The sequence below is a fragment of the Galleria mellonella genome, unplaced genomic scaffold (assembly GCF_026898425.1).
Source record: "Galleria mellonella isolate WM207_F2 unplaced genomic scaffold, CSIRO_AGI_GalMel_v1 utg200, whole genome shotgun sequence".
NCBI lineage: Eukaryota > Metazoa > Arthropoda > Insecta > Lepidoptera > Pyralidae > Galleria > Galleria mellonella.
The window spans coordinates 3,120,414-3,147,354 of record NW_026442034.1 but is presented as its reverse complement, the minus strand read 5'-3'; the positions used below and the strand labels follow the sequence as shown (position 1 = coordinate 3,147,354).

The 26,941-nt window shown below is 32.8% G+C and overlaps 2 protein-coding genes across 2 annotated transcripts in view; one reads left to right on the top strand and one right to left on the bottom strand.

Moving 5' to 3' along the window:
• LOC113513526 (epidermal retinol dehydrogenase 2-like) overlaps positions 1 to 26,941 on the bottom strand; it is a 101,546-nt gene that overhangs the window by 14,151 nt on the left and 60,454 nt on the right. The window lies entirely within an intron of this gene.
• LOC113517960 (short-chain dehydrogenase/reductase family 16C member 6-like) overlaps positions 14,229 to 26,941 on the top strand; it is a 31,546-nt gene continuing 18,833 nt past the window's right edge. The window contains exons 1-2 of the mRNA XM_052894181.1: positions 14,229 to 14,388; positions 14,895 to 14,962. Coding sequence (XP_052750141.1) covers positions 14,901 to 14,962 — 62 coding nt within the window. The 5' untranslated portion in view covers positions 14,229 to 14,388; positions 14,895 to 14,900. The remainder of the gene's footprint in view (positions 14,389 to 14,894; positions 14,963 to 26,941) is intronic.

The window sequence follows — 26,941 nt, the reverse complement described above, 5'->3', positions numbered from 1 at the left end:
TTTGAATAAAAATATTTTTTTTAATGTTGGCAGTACAGGTAAAAGTAAAGTTTCTTCAGTGTTGGCACGCGCACGTGATACCCCTAATGTTGCATACGTCCATAGCAACAAACTTAACTGACAGCTAAAAATTTCATTAAAAAAAAATAAACAGTAAATACAAATGGCCAATTACATACAGATTTTCACGAATAAAAATAAGATTAACTAAATGCATATGACATCGTAACAACGTACAATTACGTAAATATATATATATATATATATATATATATATATATATATATATATATATATATATATATATATATATATATACGTAAATTTGAAGTAATAACATTATAGTAGTACTGTCTACCTATAATAGTAATTATTGGTAGACATTTATGCAAAATAAAAAGATAAAATTATACGATCATAGATGAATTATCAAAGAACCACTGACTTAGGGTGAAGGACTATTAAAATGTGCAATCATCATCAAATTTCCACCTATTTATACAAACCCTTACAGAATTACCACCTAAACCTTCCTCAGAAATCACTATGTAACAAAATGAAAACCGTATGAAAATCCGTTTAGTAGATTTAGTTACTTTGTTTTCGTTGAGGTTATCATGAACATACAGACAGACGCGGCGAAGAATTTTGTTAAATAGTATTTGATGATTAATCTCCGAATCATCTATAAAGCATAAATTTCATGAAATTATCAAACTAAAATATTAACAGATAAATTTAAAGAAGAAAACCCAGAATTTCTGTACATTGAAAAATATTTGAATTTAGAATGCTCTATCGTGTGTCAATAAGTATATTTTATTTCATAATATGTAGTTTTTGCTCCGCAGAAAAAAACGGCATCTTATATATGTAATTTTTAAGAATTTAAAATAAAATTATTAAATTTTATTTAGATAGGTAATATAATCTTAGGCACAAATAACACAAACAAATAAACTTATATTAATAAATTATGTATAAAATATATTTATATGAATAAAAACTGTATGTATGTGTGATTAAAGATAGGTATTAAGTATTATGATTGACGTGTATATTTACGCGATGCTGATAATAAATAATATTTATTTGTTTTGGCTTTGAATTAACATAATAATCCTATAGATTAAATTACAGATATATTGATCACAGATATTTTGTTCGGTTTCCAAAGTTATACATTTTGATTGAAACTGGGATAGCAGAATACACTGTTACCTTAGATTATATACATAGAGCATCAAGTTTCAAAAATGGATCAATTTTTTGTCAGCTAATTTTCAAAATTAGCTTACTCGTTTTTTTATTTTATATATATATATATATATATATATATATATATATATATATATATTTATATATATACACATAATGTATCTTGACGTATATATATTTAATTTTTACTTTACCAGAGGGAGACTTTGTACAAAAGTCGATTGCTTGGGTACCTCTGTCCCATTCGTGTTTCAACCGTGAAGCAGTTGCGTTTGCATGGCTGTTTCACTTTGAAGGGTGGGATATGGTGTGAATTTACTGGGTACAGAGGAATAACACCTGAGTCCTCAGGAATGGCAACGTATGGGGGGTGTCATGGGCGAAACAGTATACTCTGTTATGTCCATGGTACTGCTCATGTCTATAGGCGACGGTTACCACTTTCCATCAGGTGGACCGTCAGCTTGTTTGCCATTCTAAGTTGTATAAAAAGAAATACTTAATAAATAAAATGAGTTTTTACGCATTAAAAAGATGCAGAAATTATAAAACAAAATAAATAGAAGTTATAAAGTAGACAATCATAACTGTTTAACACGCAATAAATAATAATGCATTTTAAAGTTTTAATTTGGTCACACTTACCTTGTTGTTGATATAGGTTTTTTTAATGGATGACAATGGAATTGTAACCCCGCCTGCGCTTACAGTGCACGCTCGCGGGGCATCAGTATGGGGATGATACGAGAGAATGGAAAGGCAGACCAGTTAGCTCATCGTGATGAATACACCTGGAATTAAGCACTATGGTTTCCAGGGGGGATTACTTGGATATTGACCTGACAAGATATATTATTAGAAATCTCTTCCCACTTACATATGTATATAGGTTAGAACAAAAATTATGACGCAGAGAGTACCTACGGTGATAACGTAAACAGACTGGTCGTAAACATACTACGATATGACAGGATTGGACATACATACATACATATTTGTCACGCCTGTCTCCCTTTTAAGGTAGGCAGAAACAATGAAACGTTAAGTGCTTCTATTAAATTTTTTCCTCTATATTCATCAATCTATTCATACAGGCTCTCGGGTTACGGGTACTTTTAGTTTAGCCCTTCTTTACTATTTGATCAACATATGTCCGTCTAGGACGGCTCCTACCGATATCACTATTTATTCGTTCTCGATATATTTCTCTTGTAATCTTTCTTAGGATTGGACATGTGAAGGGAATAGAATAGAATTTAAAGGCTTGAAGTTTGCCACAATTGAAGTCGGTTATATTTTTTTTATACAACTTAGAATGGCAAACAAGCTGACGGCCCACCTGATGGAAAGTGGTAACGTCGCCTATAGACGTATGCAGTACCATGGACATAACAGAGTATACTGTTTCGCCCATGATACCCCCATGCGTTGCCATTCCTGAGGACTCAGGTGTTATTCCTCTGTACCCAGTAAATTCACGCCATATCCCACCCTTCAAACCGAAACACGGCCATGCAAACACAACTGCTTTACGGTTGAAACACGAATGGGACAGATACCAAAGCCACGATACAGGTACCCAAGCAAACGACTTTAGACTTTTTTTTGTGGAACACCACTTATTTTTTATAAGTGAGCGACCTCCAAGTGGTCCTTTGGCAACCGTCATGGTTACTTTATAGCGAAAAATTTTATTTTCACCTATCGTTCCTTGTCGGTGTCCTGCCAGCACAAGTCCAGCGTAGGCGGTGTAACCAATCCATTTGGGGGAAAGGGATTATTAGTATTGGAGACTGAGAATCCCATTGCTAGCAATATACCTACTATGGAAACTATTATAGTTAATTCCTGATGAATTTATCATGATGGGCTAACTGGCCTGTTTTCATTCTCATCTATCACCTTTCACTGGTGCTCCGCCAGCGTATCCCGTTAGTACAGGCAGGCAGGGTTACCATACTATTTTCACCTATCAAAAAATACCAATCCCTTTTTATTTTTAAAAAACACTGGTAAGAATCTAGGTTTTGAAGTGAGAAAAACCCAGATATTGAATATAGTCTGCGTTTATTTATTTATTGTGTATAGGCATACATTATTAGTTGTTATTTTCTTTACCTATTTCGATAATGAAGTACCGCGTTCGTGATTCACTGTTCAATCCAAAGGTTGAATGGTAAGGGAAAGGGATTGTTAGCAATGGAGTTTGACAGCCCCATTGCTAGCAATATACCCTATTTTTTTTAATGGGTGATAATGGTATGGTAATCCCGTCTGCGCTATCAGTATAAAAAGGCGGGGCACCAGTGATAGATGACTAATGAGGATGAAAGCAGGTCAGTTAGCCCATCCTGACGAATTCTACTAGAATTAGCCACGATGGTTTCCAGGGGGACAACGTGGAGGTCGACCTAATAGGGTATATTGTTAGTAATGGAGCTATTTGACCCCATTACTAACAATCCCTTTCCCCCCCAATATGCCTTATTAGGTCGACCTCCACGTGAATCCCCCTGGAAACCATCGTGAACAATTCTTGTTGAATTTTTCACGATGGATTAACTTACCTGCTATCCTATCATCCTTCACTGGTGCCCCGCCGGTGTACACCGATACCGCGGGTGGGGTTACCATTCCATTATTACGCAAAAAAAAGTTTGCGTTTTATACCTCTTTATATTCTCTTTTGGTGAAATTTTGGTTAAATTTATTTAAATAAATAAAAATATAATACAATACGTATTTCTACAGAAATGTTATTTAAAATAATTATGTTAGGTGCGTTGGAAAATTTTGATACTATCAAATTTAACATAGATTAAAATAATTACAGAGTCCTAGATAAACTTCATTCTTTTATCTTATCGTATTCAAAGTTCATTAAAATAATTATATATATATATATATATATATATATATATATATATATATATATATATATATATATATATATATATATATATATATCACTGCATATGATTGAATATCATGTTTTTTTTATAAAAGCTTACAAAGTTGATGAAGGGACGTACGGCACGTCTGTTTATAAATAATTACCATAGCAATTACAATACCAAATGATAATACCATTAATCAATAATATCCTTTTGACAATAGAACAATTTTATCACAATTTATCACTACAGTTTTCAAACAAACATAACAGCATTACGCCTCTAATTCCTTTGCCTTACGCGCTGTTTTAATTTTGCGCATTTATAAAGAGATAAAAATAATAATCTAAGCAATAAACAATTGCGATAAATGACACCAAGGACTTAAGGTTCTTAATTTAAATTCTAAACATAGGTCAATATATGTCCTTTATAATATAGATATAGGCAATTCCAAATTCTTCAAGATTACAAATCGGAATGGACAAAAAGTGTTTTATATAACAATTATTTATACGTTTCACTGAATTAGGTGTTATTTGTATGTATGACAACATGCATATAAACTGAAGATTATCCAGAGATTGATGAATACTAGAGAAGGTCATACAGTCTCTACTAATAGTAGTTATAGAGAGACTTTGTAAAAAAGTCGTTTGCTTGGGCACCTCTATCCCATTCGTGTTGCTACCATGAAGCAGTTGTTTTTTTTTATGGATGATAATGGAATAGTTACCCCGCTTGTGCTATCAGTATACACCGGTGGGGCACCAGTGAGGAATAATAGGTGAGAATGAAGCAGGTCAGTTAGCCCACCGTGACAAATCTAACAATAAATCAATCACGATGGTTTCCAGGGGGAACTACGAGGTCGACCTGACCGGGTATATTGCTAGCAATGTGGCTACTAACCCCCATTATTTGGGGGGAAAGGGATTGTTAGTAATGGAGACTGAGAATCCTATTGCAAGCAATATACTCAACCAGGGTATGGTAACGCATGGGGGTATCATGGGCGAAACAGTATACTCTGTTATGTCCATGGTACTGCTCATGTCTATAGGCGACGGTTACTACTTTCAATCAGGTGGGCCGTCAGCTTGTTTGCCATTCAACTTAGAATGCAACTTAGCATAAAAAAGTTAATCATCTAATTATTGATAATCGCATGCATTCTAATAGTAACGGAATTAAACAAAATGACATTAATTTATCTGTCTCTTAACTCATGATGTCCCAATACTGGACAAAGATCTCCCCTGAAAAAGTCTCTTTACCTCCTTCCAGAAGGTCCCATCACGCGTTATCTCAAACCCCTTTTTAAATGCGTCAAGATGATGATTTAGACGCATTTAAAAAGGGACTCCATTATTTCCTGCGATGGTCTTGGTAATGCTGCCAATCAGTAGGCACCCATTGGATGGAGACTTTTGCCCACCTATCAGGACACATACAGCTAACTTGACCCACCTAATCCCGCTCATGTTAGGCCAACTTTTAGCCTACATCCACATTAATAATAATAAACTACACAATTATTATCTGCAATGTAATTTCTACATAATTAAGTGACTTATAAAGTAAAAAAGAAGTAACCTTCTTATGCATAGATAACTGTATCGTTTATATTTTTTGTGGTAATGTCGCGTGATTTTTTTTACGATACCATAAAAAATTTTGCACAAGGACACAATATTGGCTAAAGTTGTTCGTGAGTTTATTTATTCATTTTACACTAGCGTTACAGATAGAAGTTTAAAAAAATATATGTTTTAACTTGATATGTCATTTAGATTTTTTTTAAATAGATGTTAATAGAATGGTGATCCCGCTTGCGCCAATGGTTTACACTGACGGGGCACCAGTGAGAGATGATAGGTGAGGATGAAATGGCAGGTCAGTCAGCCCATCGTGACGAATTCAACGATACATTAATCACAATGGTTTCCACGGGAACCGCGTGGAGGTCGACCTGATGGGGTATATTGATAGCAATGGGGACTAACCTCCCCTTTACTAACAATCCCTTCCCCTTCCCGGTATTCATATTATCCAAACCTACAGAGCACGGGGGGAAAGGGATTGTTAGTAATAGAGACTGAGAATCCCATTGCTAGCAATATACCCAACCAGGTCGACCTCTTCGCGGTTCCCCCTGGAAACTATCATGGTTGATTCCTGATGAATTTATCATGATGGACTAACTGGCCTGTTTTCATTCTCATCTATCACCCTTCACTGGTGCTCCGCCAGCGTATGCCGTTACTATTTTCATCCATCAAAAAAACCTACACAATACTAGTAGTTCGCTATGAATTCTTTCTAATTTAGGTAAGTCAACTTGTATGTATTTATATTTACTCAAGGTCATTAGCCATATGTAAGATAATGATGACGGAACTAAATAAAAAAAATATTATATTATAAAGTGGCTAATTATAATCGCATATTAAGATAGCTACATTCCGTGGCCTCACGTGAATTAGGATATCATGAAATCAATAATAATGATTATCATCATTCATCATCATATCGGCTTTCAACTGTCCACTGCTAAATATAAGCTCCCTGTCGAAGTATTCCCAAGAGACTACAGCATGGCGTTCTTCAAAAGGGGGTAAAGAGGTTTCTTCAGGGTCTACCCCTGGTATTGCAGGTGTTTATAGGCTACGGCAACTGCTTACTATCAGGTGGGCCGTATACTTGTTTGCCACCTCAGTGGTATAAAAAAAATTAATAGTAATTGCCATGCTTGGCAGGCGAATTGGCAGCCACAGTTAGGGTTTGGAGATGTTTTAAGACTGACGCTGTTACCCATCCCTCGCTCTCCCTTACTCCACACTTACGATACCCTCGAGAAAGTAAGGGATGGCCTATTTTATGTCGGGACCATAGGGGAAAACAAAATTGACTTATTATTACAAATAATATTAATCCGTTGTGAATCCACTGAAGCTCGGGACCGTCTTCGAACAGTCGCTAAAAGAGAATTGGGATTTGTAGGCATTCCTATCAAATTACCGTATAGTTCCGGTCTAGAATCGACCACTCTCTTCCGTTCCCGTGGATAGTAAGTTTAAACGTTATAGAGTGCATGCAAGATCTTATAATCCACCGCGTCTACCTTTGCGAAGTTTTAGACTTCAAATGTCTTAATCAATATGTAAATATGTGTTTTGTCTCACTAAAAACTATCAGGCGTTTTCATAATTGTTCTAGAGATTATGATTACTCTTTTTTTATGGGTGAAAATGCTATGGTAACCCCGTCTACGCTAACGGGATACGCTGGCGGAGCACGAGTGAAGGGTGATCGATGAGAATGAAAACAGGCCAGTCAGTCCATCATGATTAATTTATCAGGAATTAACCAAGATAGTTTCCAGGGGGAGTCGCGAGGAGTTCGACCTGGTTGGGTATATTGCTAGCAATGGGATTCTCAGTCTCCATTACTAACAATCCTTTTCCTCCCCATTGTAATTACGTTAAAATATTGTTGTATTTTTAACACTATTCATATTCATATTTCTTTATTAACCAATGTAACAGTTTTCGTCACATATATTCTAATTTTGAAATTAATAAAATAAATAATAACATTTGAATTATAAAATAAAAATAAAATTACAAATTAATTACAGTTAACATTATAAATTAGTTAATACATGTCAATGTAATGGAACTATATACGAATAATGATGACTTCAAGTTATCAAATTGGAATTGTCACACTTTTTACAGTTAAATATAAATATATAATAATGTCATAATTTAATATTGGCATTTAGGTATTCGGTCACGTTGTAAAAAGGATGTTGTTCAAAATATGTCTTTATTTTATTTTTAAATTTATTTATCAACAATTGCGTTACTGTATTGCTATGATTTAGTAAAAAGTATAAAAAATAGTAAATGTGATCATATCATTTATAGAACAAAATTTTTACCAGAGGGAGACTTTGTACAAAAGTCGATTGCTTGGGTACCTCTGTCCCGTTTGTGTTTCTACCGTGATGCAGTTGTGTTTGCATGGCTGTGTTTCGGTTTGAAGGGTGGGATATGGCGTGAATTTACAGGGTACAGAGGAATAACAACTGAGTCCTCAGGAACGGCAATGCATGGTGGGTATCATGGGTGAAACAGTATACTCTGTTATGTCCATGGTACTGCTCATGTCTATAGGCGACGGTTACCACTTTCCATCAGGTGGGCCGTCAGCTTGTTTGCCATTCTAAGTTATATAAAGGATAAAAAAAAAATAAAAAAATATATGTGACTCACAGTATCCATTATGCATCATCTTAGGGGACTATGACATTAAATAACATAATGGACAAAGGATGAGTAACAGCGTCCCTCTTAACTACGGTTGCCAACCCGCCTGCCAAGCATGGCAACTTTAGGGAAAACTCCCAATAGGAGGAGGCGTATGTATAGCTGTGGACAGATCGGACCGTTCCTTATGGCAATCTATGGAGGAGGCCTTAACTTAATAAGAATCAAGTTCTCGTATAATATTCAACGTTCCAACAATTTTACGTCAATGCGCCAAATTACTGACAATTTAATAATCACGCATAAAATTCTTTGTTATTTTTTTTTTAAAGAGGAGACATATTGAGTGGAAAATAACTAGTCATTCTAATGGGTGATGATTAAAATCTGTTTTTAGTTCAGTCAGCCTGACACTCGTGAAATCTCAAGGATGCCTACAATGAAATATATGTACCTACTTTTTGTAATACCAGTACTAAGAATGGCAAAGATTCTGACGGCCCACCTGTTGAAAAGTGGTAACCATCACCTATAGACATGAACAGTACTATCAACAGGATCGCACGCATTGCGAATTTCATGGTGAGGAACCATGAAATTCACAATGCATATGTAAGGGGGGAAAGGGATTGTTAGTAATGGAGACTGAAAATCCTATTGCTAGCAATATACCCAACCAGGTCGACCTCCTTGCGGTTCTCCCTGGAAACTATCATGGTTAATTCCTAATGAATCTATCATGATGGGGATGTTTTCCTTCTCATCTATCACCCTTCACTGGTGCTCCGCCAGCGTATCCCGTCAGCGCAGGCGGGGTTACTTACTATACCATTTTTACCCATAAAAAAACCGTCGCGTATATACATGAGCAGTACCATGGATAACAAAGTAATGAATTCGAACTTAAGTACTTGATTTTTTTTATGCAACTTAGAATGACAAATAAACTAACGGCCCCCAGACGGAAAGTAGTGGACATAACAGAATATACTGTTTCGCCCATGATACCCCCCATGCGTTGCCATTCCTGAGGACTAAGGTGTTATACCTCTGTACCCTATAAATTCACTGCCATATCCAGTTCTTCAAACTCCAACATAGTCATATAAACAACTGCTTCACGTTAGAAACATGATTGGAACAAAAGTACCCAAGCAAATGACTTTTGAAGAAAATCTCCTTCAGGTAAGTATGTCTCACCCTTCTAACTTAAACTAGCTGAAACATAAGTGGAAACATAGGCAATAGCTTGGGAACATTCTTACCACTTATGTTTGTTATAAATTTGTTACGATGGGCAAACTGACCTACTTTCATTGTCACCTATCATCCGTCACTGGTGTCCCACCAACGGATACCTTTAGCGCGGACGAGGTTACCATTCCATTATCACCCATTAAAGGGGGGAAAGGGATTGTTAGCAATGGAGTTTAACAGCCCCATCGCTAGCAATATGCTCTATTAGGTTGACCTCCTCGTGGTCCCCCCTGGAAACCATCGTGAACAATTCTTGTTGAATTCGTCACGATGGGCTAACTGACCTACTCCATCCTCACCTATCATCCCTCACTGGTGTCCTGCCAGTGTATACCGTTAACGTAGGCGGGGTTACCATTCCATTATCATCCATTAAAAAAAAACGCACCGTATACGATCATTATATCGGACTGTAAAATCTTTTTTATATTTACTTTGCATTAAACATATTAAAAAAAAATCTATATATAAAGGCGGACTCTATGGAATATAGAAGGATTTAATAAAGTCAATCTTCTAGAAGTTTTGTTGTTTTGATCGATACACGGCAATAGTCTAGTTTATGAATATTTCTCCATACGCCAATGACGAAAATGTACGAGTTAAGTTTGGCAACCGCGGATCATCGGCGATCATTGCGGTGCAGTGAACGCGTGAAAGTATCTGCCCACTACCGTTATCATACTAGTCTCGGTGTGTATTGGCACATCTAATGAATTACGAGTATGTAGGTAACTAACGATCCTACTCTGCTTCTAAAACAAATCATTCTTCTTTATAATATTAGTGTTGGATTAATATTGGACATATATACACATATACTATACATTTTAAAGCGCCATCTAGTCTCAAACTAAGCACAACTTGTTAATGTGTCATTTTTTACAAATAATCATCTTAATAGACAATGAGATGTTAATTGGTTATTATAAAATTAATCACTTGTATATGTATAATTGTTAAATTGTAATACAGTATAATTTTATTACATAGCACAGTACATATTTCTTTTCTGTAATACTTATCTCTTATTTTTTCATCAGGTAGCCGATCACAAAACCATAAATTAGAAACTAAATCCTTCTTCAATATGAATAGAATCATAGTACGCAGATCTCAAATAATTGTGATAAGGGCAGGAAGATGATGAGTATTTATCTTTTTTGTCTATGATAATCCACATAAAATAACCTTGCTATCTATTTCTGCATTGATATAGAGCTACAGTCAGTATCTCTATGATACTCAAATAATAACGTAATATTATTGTTGCTTGAACGTGATAATCTAAAATAAAACTTATCACTTGATTACAATCATCTATACACTCAGATAAAGTAGATTTGATAAAAAAAATCAGTAGATTGATTTTATAATTATGCAATAAAAAAATTTATGATTTGTAATAATTTGTTTTAGAAAATATAATTACAATTATTTATAATATTTAAACTTATTTCTATTTAATAATGGTTGCTTACTCATAAAAAATAAATTAAATATCTAAATCTATTTTTTAATGTGCCACCTATCTATTTATTCATTAATTCCTTCTACCCAAAGGTTGTCTGGAAGAGATTGTTTAGCAATAAAACCGCCTTTTGTACTACACTATACTTATCGAAAATTGTTCAATAAATCTTGTAATTTTAGTGCAATAAAGTGTTAAATTAATAAAGAAATATTGACTGATGAATATTTAAAGTATTTTATCAAATTTATTAATTTATGTATTACGGGTAAACCAACAGCAACATGAACACGTTTAAAAAAATGCAATAGTTAATTATTAAGAAAATAAAATCCATGCGTCAATTATAGGTAAACACAATAAATTATTTAATTATCTTCATGACATTATATGACAAATTATACATATTGTAGACATAACATCATAAGGCGTTTTACCAGAGGGAGAGTTTGTACGAAAGTCGTTTGCTTGGGCATCTCTGTCATATTCGTGTTTTTATAATGACGCAATTGTGTTTGCATGGCTGTGTTTCGGTTTGAAGGGTGGGATATGGCAGGGAATTTACAGAGTACAGAGGGGGTATCACGGGCTAAACAGTATACTCTGTTATGTCCATGGTACTGCTCATACATGTAGGCGATGGTAACCACTTTCCATCAGGTGGGCTGTCAGATTGTGTCATTCTAAATTGCATAAAAAAAACTTTTTGACCCTAGGTCATACAGAAAGTATTGAAAAAGTGGTGTAAAAAATTGCAGCTACGTGAGGGTGGCGCCATCTACTATCTTGAGTTATCTAGGTAATTTTCATTGTGCACAAAAACACTTACTGTGGTTTGGATATTGTGTAATATACACACACAGACAAAATACAGTCATACTTACTTCTTTTTTAATATTTGTTAAAAAAAATACATAATCTAAATAATATAATTATTCCAAAAAACTTCCAGTAACTTCAATATGACTAATGCAGACATATACAAGCAGACAAATATGTATTTACTGACTATATTAGTATAAAAAAAATAACAGTCATGTTGCTATCTCATTTTGTTTTAGTTGGTTTAAATTCTAAAACATATGAAAAAGCAATAATAATTCATATTAAAAAAAATCTGTGTTCATACCACTTCAATACGACATCAGTACACTTAAATATAAATATTACCCGACCTTGGACTAGAAAGCAGTCATGTGTTTCAACTGTTTGCCATTTCGGGTGTCAAGCCAATTACGAGTATTTAAATAAAACCAGATGAAATATATTAAATTTAATAAAGAATATAATAATATTTATCGATTTAATATTTTAATATTTATTAGAGTTCATTACATCAGCTATTATGTGTCCTCTAAACATAGGTCTCGCCCGTAGGCTACCATAAGGAACGGTCCTAAGCCACCTGCATTCACTGACTTCCTGCAATGCATTTGAGGTCGTCACTCCATCTAGTGGGAGGTCGTACTACACCTGTTTGTATTTATTTATTTTTAATTTAATATTGATCCACGTACAGTAACAGTGGACAGTTCACAGCTGGTATAATGACGATGAATATTGGTATTTTAACCAATTAATAATACCTATCTTACTAGATGGAGACTTTGTACAAAAGTCATTTCCTTGGGTACCTTTGTCCCATTCATATTTCTACTGTGAACCAGTTGTGTTTGCATGGCTGCGAATTTACAGGGTACAGAGGAATAACACCTTAGTCCTCAGGAATGGCAACGCATAGGTGTATTATGGACGAAACAGTATATTCTGTTATGTCTATGGTACTGCTCATGTCTGTAGGCGACGGTTACCACTTTTCATCAGGTGGGCCGTCAGCTCGATTGCCGTTCTAAGTTGCATAAAAAAATCTGTAAAAATTGATATCTTTGACTGTTAACTTATTGACATTGTTATTTTAATTATTCTGACCTCTCAATTCAGATTTTTTTTTAAATATGGTTGATTACATAGGTAGTGTATTGACGTAATCTGTCATCATCATCATATCAGCCTTTAACTGTCCACTGCTGAACATAAGCAACTTTCTAGGGGGGGTTTTGCCAGTAGTTGCCACGCTTGGCAGGCGGATTGGCAGCCGCAATTAAGCTTTTTGAGGGGGGAAAGGGATTGTTAGCAATACAGTTTAACAGTCCTATTGCTTGCAATTTGCCCTATCAGGTCGACCTCCACGTAGTTCCCCCTGGAAACCATCGTGAACAATTCTTGTTGAATTCGTCACGAAGGGCTAACTGACCTGCTTCATCTTCATCTGTCATCCTTCCTTGATGCCCCGTCGGTGTATACTGATAGCGCGGGTTACTATTTCATTATCATCTATTAAAAAAAAAAAGCTTTGAAGATGTTTTAAGAGGGACGCTACTAGTTATACCTCGCTCTCCCTTAGTCGCCCGTTATGACACCCACGGGAAAGGAAGGAGTAACCTACTGGTACCCTGCCATCGTATACCGATAGCGCATGCGGGTTGCCATTCCATTATCATTCATTTAAAAGCTTATGTACCTATTCTATATCATTCTTTGAGTGAAACAGTCTAGAAATTTCATTCATGCAGTCAACATGTAGATGGTGAAGTTACCGCTGTTCCTAATATTCACTTTGTTAACTTGTTTCTTTGTTAACTTTTATCTAACCTAATGGTAAGTGATAATAAGATGTGTACTATCACCAGAGAGGTAATCCGAAGTTTTGGTATTTGGGCTCACGTCATTTAGGGCTATAACACGGGTGGTACACTAAGTGAAATCATATTTTTTCAACTATACTTCATAAGATTAAGGAATGGGTTTACACACTTATATATCAATAGGTACGTTCGTAGTTTGTTTTATCTAAATTAAATGAAAGAATAAATCCTTTACCTACTTCTAATGCAGCGAAATAAGGAGTGGCTTAAGCATACAAATGGAGTAATAGACGCATATATGTGCAGGCGTTAGCAATATCCGATTTAATTAGATACCTGTATACGTACTTCGAACTAAAAAAAGTAATAGCAAGTCTTTATGCTCTATAGAATGGATCTACGTTAATCCATAGACCTTGACTCGACCTAATTCCAGTTTCTGAACGCATCGCCAGTGTTCATTTCATTCTGGTCGTCTGTAATAGGTCGTAAGACAAGAGTTGAGTGGCGTTAACGCTAGTGATTTAGTCATTCAACAGTGTGTAGTGTGAACGCGCGCGTTTTGCAATCCTCCCGCCAAAAGATTCTGACAGATAGTGTAGTTATATTTTTTTTTTATTGTGACCGGCGTAAGTAATCAATAGCTTAATGCTTTATAAAAATAATAAATATATTTATTTTAGGGCAGTATGTATTTAAGGTTGTTTAATGGATTTTTATTGATATTATGAAGGTAGATAACAATGTTTTAGTCAACAAAACAAACGACAGCAATTCATAGAAAACTAAAGTCAGAATTGTATTCAATTAATTAATTAAATGTATTTTTGAATAATATGTTCCAATGTAATTAAAATGTAAACAAACGAATAATAATGAAAAAGTTTGCTCGCTTCTAGTAGTATTTCAAATAAAAAAATCTGTTAATTACATTAAATCTTTAAATTTGTTATGAAATGAAATGAAATTACATTTCATTTATTTCTGTAATAATTTCATAAAAATTAGGTTATTTTTCGATTAAATCCTATTAAAATAGATTATTATGACCATTATTTTCATTTGTAAAAGTAGCTATTAAAATTATAATTAAGTACTTATAAAATATTAAGTATTATTATTTAAATCCTTACAGCTTATAATGACGTCTGTGGAAGCGAATAAAAATGGACCTGCCCAAACATTGCTTGATAAAGCACCTTGGTAAGTTTTAGATGAATCTCTTAATCATTATCATCTTAACTATTGAAATCAATTAAAGAAAAACATAGCAATTGTTTGTAAATCGCAATAAGACAATGAATATTTAGGAATAGGTGACCATTATACGTTAATTATACAAATCTCATGCACACAAAGTATTTCAAAATTTCTATGTCTATGCACAATAAAAAAAAAAATTACTAAATGTATACATAATTTTCTATTCAATTTTTGTTGTTTTAAAAATGTATCTCCTTGTACATTTTGTTTAGTACACTGTTGTCTTTTCTAAGTACGTTATTAGTCTAGTGTTTAAGTCTATGTTTTCCCTATTCGAGTAGGTGCAGATTTTAAAAATAATTCTTTTAAAAAAAAAAAGTGTTTAAAAATGGAAGGCAATTTTTTCAAATAAACAAAATATATGATATAAGAACTTTGAACTTTTCTATGAGTTTCGCGTGTTCGAAAAGTTAATTTTATTATTACTCTGGCTCACGTCACTTCAAATAAAAAACTTTGTATGAATTCTATGTATTCAATTCATTGAAAATAAAAATTTTATATAATAAAAGCTCCGTATTTTTATATGATAAAGTTCGACATTGATATTTTAGATACTGGTATATTGTATAATAATGTAACATTAAGAATATAGATTTAATTAATATATTTAAAATATACATTTAATAAAAAAAATATTATATTGCGTTGATACTTCTATTTGGTTGCATAGATTTATTTGTTTCATTAATATAAGTGTAGTGTCGACTCTTAAATAACGTAATAATTATTGAGCGATTCTGATTAGTATCTAATGAGCCTGCCTATAACATTTGAAAACAATTTTTTGTATGTTTCCCCGTAAATATATGAATAACCATGAATATAATTACCTATCGGAATCGGATGTGGATAGAATAGCCAGCTATTACGTGATGTGTGGGTGAACAATGCTCGACCGGTAATTTATTTAATGCAATCGGATATCCACATCGAGATTTACATTATTGTTATATACCTATCAATATTACTGTATCTAAGTTTGGTATAATTACATAATAATGAATAGAAATTCATGTACAATAATTATAATTTTGTATTTTGTACCGTAACATCAATATACCAATTAAAACAAGCAAAGGAGCAATGTGAAAGAGAGAAAATACAACAACCTATACATATGTTAGAACGAGATAGACAATAGGAGAATAATGTGCACAATATATGCTCGAAGCTGTTTTGGCGGGAATATGAACAAAATAATTTCTAACTATTTTTACGTTATGAAGTGGGATTAACCTCAAATGAATATAGTTTATTAGAATTTAGTATAGCATACTTAACATGACATAAACTAGAAAAACAAATCCAAATTTGCACATTTTTCGTGTAATTTCGCTATAAATATTTATGCCTTTAAAAGCAATATTCTAGAAAGATTAGAAATATTTTATACAAGAATTGGTAGAAAAAAATATATCATTTAATTCAAATAAAGTTCCGAACATCTTCGAATTGATTTTAAAATTATAACACATTTGTAAATTTTTACTATTTTTGCAATTTCAATTCAATACAAATGCAGAACTGTCACGTGTACATATTTACGAAACACGCACACTAGTGTAATTTTTTTTTGTCTCATTTTTGACATTGCATTGCTAGTCTGTCAGTACATATTATGTTATACTACGTCTATGTTAAAAATGAAACATTTCTAACTAAATATTTAGTCGAATAGATTTAGGGAACATTTAATTTTTAAATTATAAATTTCTTATAAGAAGCAACAAGCCATATTCAGTCCATCTTTGTACTAGATGACCGTAAACATCATGGTGACAAATAGCTAGCGTAAACAGAACCGATAGCGTAAACAGCTGTTTGTATGTGACACTTAATAAATACCGAAACCTTGTCCTTCGCTATAAGTGGGATTATACTCTAAAAAATGGCGGCTACCTTTATTACAAAATTTGTATTACATACAATGTTGGGAAGGGAAGATTTTGTAATTATTGTAAAAGGATTTATTGTAAAAAGAATTATGAAAATTAGTTCAGAATTATCGACGTAATCACCAATTATTATTATTTGTATTCTAAAACTAATTTTAGAATCCATTTACTCCTTAATTGAAGTTATTTTTTTATATAATTCAAGGTTTTTATCAATTAGACTTGTTCATATTAATTAGACTGAGATAACTTTATGAAGTGACGTAAATTTGTAGAAACCAAGCCTGACGTGTTATTAATTATGATTGTCACTATGGTCATGTCTAAATTAAAAAGTTTTTATACATCGCCTTTATATTTTATTTATTTACAATTTAAATTAAATTAAATTTATATAATTCAATCATAATTTTCATCACTTGTTTATTTTTATGTATTTATTTATTTATTCTTTATTGCACAATAAAACTTTGTACAAGTGGCGAACTTAATGCCATATGGCATTCTCTACCAGCTAACCACTAGGTAAAAACAATAAGCGTATGAAGGCAGATGTGGTGAAAAATATGTGACATAATTATAGCAACATTCATTTAACATTTTCTCAAACACAAAGCACGCTGTAGTTGCTTCTAAATACAAGAATAGTTAGACCTAATCCACTAGTGTATTGTATTGAAATGTTTCGCTGTATCTTATGTTAGTGATCCTATAAATAAATAAATATTATAAACTAGCTCTCTATCCTGACTTCGCACGGATATATATCTACTAATGAAAAAAATGAGGCCACATCTTCCCTCTTAATCATTCACTCACTCAGTTTTTTTTATATAACGAGTATATGATATAACGATATATAACGAGTATTGAAAATTGTTCAACAAATTCTGTTATGTTGGTGCAATAAAGTGTTAAATAAATAAATAAAAAAATAAATTTGTTTAGTTCTTTACAGTTTTTTTAATTGTAATTATTGAATCTGGTAGTTCTATTTTATTTTACGACGAGAATTTTTTTTAAAAATTTATAAGATTTAATATTTTTTCTAATGTACCTACTCGTACATTACTGTTTCAAGAACAAAAATGGAGGGAAAAGTTTACATTTTATTTTTGACAAAATACGATTCTGCAACTGTCTTTTGGTCACACATTTACCAATATACGAAGGCATTTCTTTTGTAAGACAAATACATCAGTTAAATCTCTGCTATGTCCCCATAGTATTATGCCATATTACATCCAAGCATAAGCGTTTACATAATACGCGGCCAGGGCGTACCCGAAGTTTGTATTTGTTTTAATACTATACTGGTGGTCACGCTATTTTCCCAAATTTGAATTTAAAAATGAATCTATATTATTGTAAATAATTATAAAATTTATTTGAAAACAATACGTGCTGAATTTCTTGTCAGTTCTTCTCATCTTGAAATCATTCCGAACTAACGGCTGATTCGACATATCATAAGAGTCTGGAATAGACCTACATAAATAAAAATATTTTAAAATTCGATTTTAAATACGAGCATAGAGTCTGGATAATTTAGATCTAACAATACGAACATGGATCTTCCAATTTAAATTTGAATCTACGTATTACATGTTCTAATAAATAAAATTGGTCAACTTCGTCGATACTTAATCATTTCAAAATAGGTTTTAAATTTAGAGGTCTTTTCTGATATGATTTCATTTGAATGATTTCGTTTATGTTAATACACAAGTTATGTTCTATTAACCAACTGTTTACTTTTTGGAAAGTATTTAAATTTTCATCACGGTTCTTATTTTCATCAGGATATTAAAAGAGAATAAATATATAAAAAATTCAAAAAAGTAACTTGTAAATCTCTGGTTAGTCCTATTATCTCTCCCTTTAGTGCTATTTTCCTATGCCTTTCACCATATGCATCTTTAAAGATGTGTATCAGTTTAACTTAGCACCTAAAAAAGTCGAACTTTTGTTCATTTTTGTCGAATTAATTTATAATCATAGATCATACGTAAACTTCATGAACAATACGTCAATTTATGCTTAAAATGGGGTAGCCAAATTATTATAATTATAACTGGCAAAACCGAACCATAACGCGCTTTAGTCTGTTTAAAAAAAAATTGCTTCAAATGGGACTCCATGATCTTCTTTTGTTATGCAAAAAATGTAGACAGTTTTGAATTAAATATAATAAATGCATACTGTTTATACTCCAAGTAAATAATTAACGCGAGCAAATGCGTAAATACTGCTTAAAGTAAAATATTAGAAGTATCCAGTAATGTGTTGTTTTGCTCGTGTGAGTTCTTCAGTAAAATAAAAGTAACTTCCTCATGGTGCCAAGATTCTCGTTACCGTGTCGTTATCAAACTGTGACATCACCATACGCTGATAACGCGAGGTTATTGCCCTTGTTTCACTCGGTATATAAACAATATGTTTATATTATTTATGTTATATTTTAATCAATATATGTATCGCGGAAACAGTGGTCGTGCATAACGTATACGAGAAGTTCATAGCTAATCTTACATCCGCGTTGAATTTTAATAACATTGACTACTTTGCAGCTTATCCTGCCTTGATTTAGAATACAAATATATTCTTTATTGCACTAGAACAATAGATACAGCGATTAGTTTAACAACTTGTTAGCAAAGGGAGGGCTTATCTCTCTCTAAAAGAGATCTCATCCAGCCAACCCAGTGTAGTTAGAGAGAAAATAATTAATTGGCGAGTACATACACTATTCTATTCAATTCAATTTATAAATAAATTGAATTGAATTGAATAATAATATTTATTTAATTATAATAATATTTAAATTTATAATAATATTGTAGAATGCAATAAATTGCATTCTACAATATTATTATAAAAGATGTTAATAATTGATACAGTACATTGTAGGCCCTGTCGGGCACAGCAATTAGAAGCGAGGAGGGTGTCGATCCTTAATTTTTTATTAAGATTTCAATAAGTAAATAAATCAATTAAAATTTCATCAATGTAATTAAATTCTAATTAAAATCCAAATTAATTGTTAATAAATAAATAAAAACAAATGTATGTGTTATATAACATTTTTCGGTCAGCCATTTTGAGTAACAAGTATCAAATTTTAAATTAAGACCTATCTATATAATGTTATACAAATATAATAAATAATACAAAAACCCCTCTTATAGGGGATGCCTGTATTCAGCGGTGAATAATTGACGGCTGATACGATGATGATGATACAATGATTTAATACACATTGCACATTGGGTAGAAAATTGAAATTTGGTTAAAATTTAATAGAGTCTATTTTACCTGATTTGGGATCCATAATCATATTTATTTAACTTCATATCTATCTACATTTGTGTGAGTTATCTTATATGTAAAATTGTACATCAGTCGGTGTATATACTCAACAGAATTTTTGCCAATTTGACGGCTTTGGTAGTATAGCGATTTAGCATACCACCATACTCTCTGAGCCCCTATAATATTTTTAGATTCATTTGTATTCAAAAGGTATGTTTGCTTGAATAGGTCTGTGCGTTTTCTATGTATGTATCACATGTATGTGTTGATAAAAATAAGTATGTTTGTATATCAGACATCTAGTATAAGCAGTTACTCTGCTTAGTTTAGATCTAGATGGCAGCCAACATCAAGGAGTCCATCCAATAGACACGACGCTAGAATATTTTATTGTTACGACTGGAACATTCCAAATCCAAAGGAAGGAAACGGCCATTAGTGCGGGTTATAGATTCTTTGTACACAATTTAAACGTCTGCGCATGCGCCGTTACACAAGCCGTGTGTGCAATAAGATCACGCGCAGTCTATTGACCTCAACATGCTGTCTGTGACATTGACATTTCGATTTATGACACTTTTCAGAGGAATACAAAATATAGGTGTTAAATCCCATCTTTTCTTGACAACCCTTTAATAAGCCATGATTGGATACCGGTGTCTTTGGGCAAATAAAGGATATCCCATACTATACAGTAGGTAGTACTATATAATCCACTCCACATATCTTATCAAAAAATCATGATATTCATATTCATGAAAAAAGAAAAACTTGAGGCCAAACCAATAATTAAACTGTAAATTCAACATTACACTTGGTACACAATAGCGGCTTGGTTTTTAATGTTTAGGGAAACGGTATTCCCTAGCAAAAAAAGTAGATAGTTCTATACAGGAGTCAGTGGATGTAGCTGGCTCAGGACCGTTCCTTATGGCAGTCTATAGGGAAGGCCTATGTCCAGCGGTGGACAGATAATGGCTGAAATGATGATGATATTCTATATATATAATTTTTTTTATACAACTTAGAATGGCAAACAAGCTGACGGCCCACCTGATCGAAAGTAGTAACTGTCGCCTATAGACTTGAGCAGTACCATGGACATAACAGAGTATACTGTTTCGCCCATGATACACCCTATGCGTTGCCATTCCTGAGGACTCAGGTGTTATTCCTTTGTACCCTGTAAATTCACGCCATATCCCAGCCTTCAAACCGAAACACAGCCATGCAAACACAACTGCTTAACGGTAGAAACACGAATGGGACAGAGGTACCCAAGCAATCGACTTTTGTACACAATCTCCCTCAGGTGATGGATAATGCGGATAATGCTAGGTTTATGCCTGCTACTTTATATATGTGGATTTTCAAAGCAGGTAATTCAATAAAATGGACTACTATTAGATGGTCTATCAAACGGCAATTGAAAACGGCATCATATTTGTTGCAGCAGTTTTGCTAATGCCGGAACAAGCATACAGGCAGACAGACAGTTGACAAAATATCTAAAAAATATCTTGTTTTCTATATACATTTATTGCTTTTGTTACGACTCGTATAATATTTTCTTAAATATCTCTCATGTGCAGAGATAGTCTAGTTATGGTTTTATTAAATTAGGGCGATTCCAATAATATTCTAACCAAGAATATTGATGTAAGTTTTTATTTCACGTTTTCCTTCTCCTGTACTGGTATATTTTATTTTTTTGTTAGAACACAAAAAAAGTTTTTGAGATTGAGTGTAATATGTTGATGAAGTGAGAAATAGATCTAGATATCGTAACGCCAGGATTGAACCACTACGGTTTCCATTGATAACCACGCGGAGGTACAGCTAGTACCACATTGCTCTCCCCTCTCCCCTTTCATGGCGTAATTGGCGGTTGCCTTTCCATCAGGTTGGACACTAGTTTCGGCAATCGGTAACATTAAAATATTCCTACGTAGATGCTTTAATAAAAACAGTTTCAACCAGTTTTTGATGCAACAACGAGCTTTTTTGCAACGCTGACCACTACGAGCTACCTATGGAAAACAAATCGTGTTTTTTGTGTTGTGTAAAATATAGAATCTCTCAAGGGCAAAACTATTAAATACATTCTTAATAATAACTTTTTTTTCTGCATTGTTTGTGGTTACGACAGAACGTAAGTTTTGTTCATGTCGTAATACAGTGTTGGTATGTGATTATGACAATTTTCTTAGCTATAATACTCGTAATAATACCAATGAACCAGTGCTGCCAGATTGGGTATTTTTTTCTACAATTTTTGGTCAAATTATTTTGGCGAAACGTGAAATGGGTTTGGAGCAATTTGGGTATTTTTTAGGACTAGAGGACCTTACAGAATATCAGCATTACCAACAGTTGGTAATATGGTTGCTGTTGATGGCTTAATGCTGAGATAAGGACCCCTTGGGCATTTTTTCCCCTTCTATAATTATGGTTATACACTTACTTTTTGTAAAATTGTTTTGTAGCCAATAAATATTGTCTATTCTATTTATTGAATACGATATAACATTATTATTAATAAATTGAACTAAAATTGAAACAAAGAGGACATTACAGCAAATTATGTTAATGAAGGTATATAAAATACAGAAGATAGAATAAAGAGCCCTAAAAAAGAGCTATATAGAAATATAATAGATGTGAATACACATATACAGAAGGAATGACCTTTTCCGTCGTTCACTTTGTGACACATAACAAAACGTGGTTATAAACGATACAAGTTTGTAGTTGGGTAAAAGTCCTGGGAATCATATTGATATAGAGGAAATATTTTTGACTTTTGAGCAAAAATCAAATAAACATCTGGCAACTCTGCAATTTACATGTATAAATATTATAATGTCGGGCTTAAAAGGACTTGTATCCAGAACCGTAAAACATATTAATAAAAAAAAACATGTATAAATAAATAAATAAATAACATTACGATCTGTGTAATAAAAGTACTTTTAAAAATATGCTATTTAAAAGTTGAACTGTTTTTGTTTGTGCACTTGATATACACTTGGTATACATTATTCGTTATTTATTACTGTTCATTATTTCGATCAGGAGTTTTCTTTTTCATGTATCATTGCCAGATTTGTGTTACGAGTATATTATCAGAGAGAGACTTTGTACAAAGTCGTTTACTTGGGTATCTTTGTCCCATTCGTGTTTCAATCACGAAGCAATTGTGTTTGCATGGCTGCATTTCTGTTTGAAGAGTGGGATATGGCAGTGAATTTACAAGGTACAAAGGAATAACACCGAGTCCTCAGGAATGGCAAAACATGGGGGATATCATGGACGAAACAGTATATTCTGTTAAGTCCATGGTACTGCTTATGTCTATAGGCGACGGTTACCACTTTCCATCAGGTGGGCCGTCAGCTTGTTTGTCATTCTAAATTGCATAAAAAAATAACTTTTAACATTACATTAGTAAAAATAAATTTGGTAATATAATTAATATAATAAAGAATAACCAAAATCAAATTATAAATCAAATATAAAATTATATAAATACACTATTTCGAAATAGTTACATAATATGTAATATTAGGAGTTTTATTTTTTATATATCATAAAACTGTGCCTATGCATTGTTTTATACTAGAACAATACGATTTGTTAACAAACAGAATGCACAGTTCGCGCAGGATACGAGTACTAGACAGGACGCGTGTTCGTTGTATACATTTTCGAAACTCTTCCTCTAATTATGTGTTATGCAATTGCACATTGGCCCGTGCGCGAGCGCAGTGAAAGTCGAGCTCCTGACTGCATCGGGTCTAAATTTAGTATTTTACACTCTAATACAACGACGGTCCTTGTTTTCACTTGATATTAAGTGATCAGTATTGGACATTTTGTGACAATGTGGTTTAACGTATCCTTTGTCAGTACTAGCGGACGGAAGAAAAATCTACTGTTTTATAAGTAAGTTTCCAGGAAATAATATTAATTATAGTATTTAATTTTATCTTACAAGCCTATTTTAGCTATTGTAGTGTCTTGTCTCTGTCTTTCAAATTGAGAAATTAGCGGAAAAGAAAAAGACAAAGCACTTATAACTAAAACAGGGGTTCCTAAACTTTAAAGATAACCTTTTATTTTATGGAATCCTATATCAAAGGATTACAAATTAATATTAAAACTTGTATAAGATTTTTTTTTTAATTTTAATATAATTAAAACACATTCTTAATTTAAAGTTTTAATGTGAAGAACTAAATTGCTCTACTGTTTTAAGAATAATTGCTTTATAGTTCGGTATTATGTCGGACAATTGTATGTACACATACATAGTCCGGACTTGCTAGGTACCTACCTATTTACATAAAAGGAATGAGTCCTTTTCATTGCATGTTTTGTGCTATTTCAAAGTAATATTTGTAATCGTGATATTATTTAATAGCTAATAATTAATTATTTTGGCGGAACCCTGATAACTATTCTACGGAACCCATAGGTTCCGCGGAACTAGGTTTGGGAATCCTTACGCTAAAATACGTTTATAAGAGATTTAGCGTTTTTTTTTTATAAACAAGGGGGTTAATCTATGTCTACAACAAACTGTTATTTGACGTCGATAGAGTAATTATATTGAAGTATTAGATATACTAATGATCACATGACTCATTAATCTGTTCAAAATCTATATGACTATTTTAATGAGGGAGACTTTGTACAAAAGTCGATTGCTTGGGTATCTCTGTCCCATTCGTGTTTCAACCGTGAAGCAGTTGTGTTTGCATGGCTGTGTATCGGTTTGAAGGGTGGGATATGGCGTGAATTTACAGGGTACAGAGGAATAACACCTGAGTCCTCAGGAATGGCAACGCATGTGGGGTATCATGGGCGAAACAGTATACTCTGTTATGTCCACGGTACTGCTCATGTCTATAGGCGACGGTTACCACTTTCCATCAGGTGGGCCGTCAGCTTGTTTGCCATTCTAAATTAAATTCGCGTAAGTAGAGCCAAATTAATTGAAGCTAAATTTCAAATTGGAGTCTTACACAAAATTTATGTAGTTTAGTGTTAGTAGTGAAGTGATTTGTTATCATTTATCTCTAAATTGTTATCATTTATATATATATATATATATATATATATATATATATATATATATATATATATATATATATATATATATATATATATATATATATATATATATATATATATATATATATATATATATATATATATATATATATATATATATATATATATATATATATATCTGGTATGCCGTGTGGCCTCAACATAGAATAGGCTAATCCTTCCTATCTCGTAAATGTCATAAGGGGCGACTATGGGAGGTCGAGGGATGGGCAGCAACGTTCTTTTTAAAACATTACCAAAACCTAACTACGGTTGCACATCCGCCTGCCAAGCGTGGCAACTACTGGTAAAACCTATCCTTATTGGGGGAGGCCTATGTTCAGCAGTGGACAGCTAACGGCTGATATGATGACGATGATGATCTGGTATGCTGTATGTATTATAGGCAAATGTAACTCACATTCTAATATTTCCTCTCAAAATTGTTTATTTGCTTTTTCTTTAAATTTGAAAGTTTATAAAGAACGTTTAGATGTTTGTTACTCGCAATCTGACAGAATTTGGATTCAGTTTGGTACATAGATGGGCCATATTCAAAATTATTAATTCTAAAATTAAATCAGTGAATACTGCGATTGCAAACATTTTGCAGTTTTTTTAGACCACCGTTATCTGTATTAATATATTTTTACATCTACGTAAAAATCCTCTATTCGTAGTGTTGTCGTTGTCCCTTTCACACGCTGCACTACAATAGGATATTAGGTTGCATGCGTGTATTGCGAATGACCTTTGCGTGTATACAGGTTTCGCGGTACTTCGTGACCTTGACTCCGTTGGCTTTCACTATTTCTGCACTATTTACATATACTACTAAAGCCACTTTAGCCATTTTTTGATTAAATTCCGACGTTTTTTAAGATTCTTAAAAATTTTGGTAGTTTGGAAGTTTGGTACTTTGAAAACATATCAGTGGCTAAATAACGAAAACCAATTACTTCACTACTAACACTAAACCACATAAATTGCGTAAGACTCGAATTTGAAATTTAGCTTCAAATAAATTGGCTCTACTGAATTTAATTTAGAGCCAAACATTGATTATAAACCTATGTAATTGATCATTAGATAGGTTGATCATTGCTCTCATCTCATTAAAATAGTCATATAGATTTTGAACAATTTAATGAGTCATGTGATCATTGGTATATCTAATACTTCAATATAATTACTCTATCGACGTCAAATAACAGTTCTTTGTAGATATAGATTAATCCCCTTATTCATAAAAACGTCAAACCTCTTTTAGCTATTGAAGTTTACCGCCTATTTCTTTTGCGTTAATTTCTCAATTTGAAAGACAAAGACAAAATTTTTCAATATAAAAATTATGCTTGTAAGATGAAAAACGTATTTATAATTGTTATTTAATTGTTCTTGTTATTACATGGATTAGTTATATTAAATGTTAATATTTATTTCTATCTATGATATTAATATTTTTAACCATACGATAACAAAATTTTTTTTAATTGATACATTATTATTATTATTATTGAAAGACGAACTTTTCCAAGCAAAAAAACCTGTGACACTGCGACCTTTCCATGATCCTTTGTGCTCGTCCTTTTTT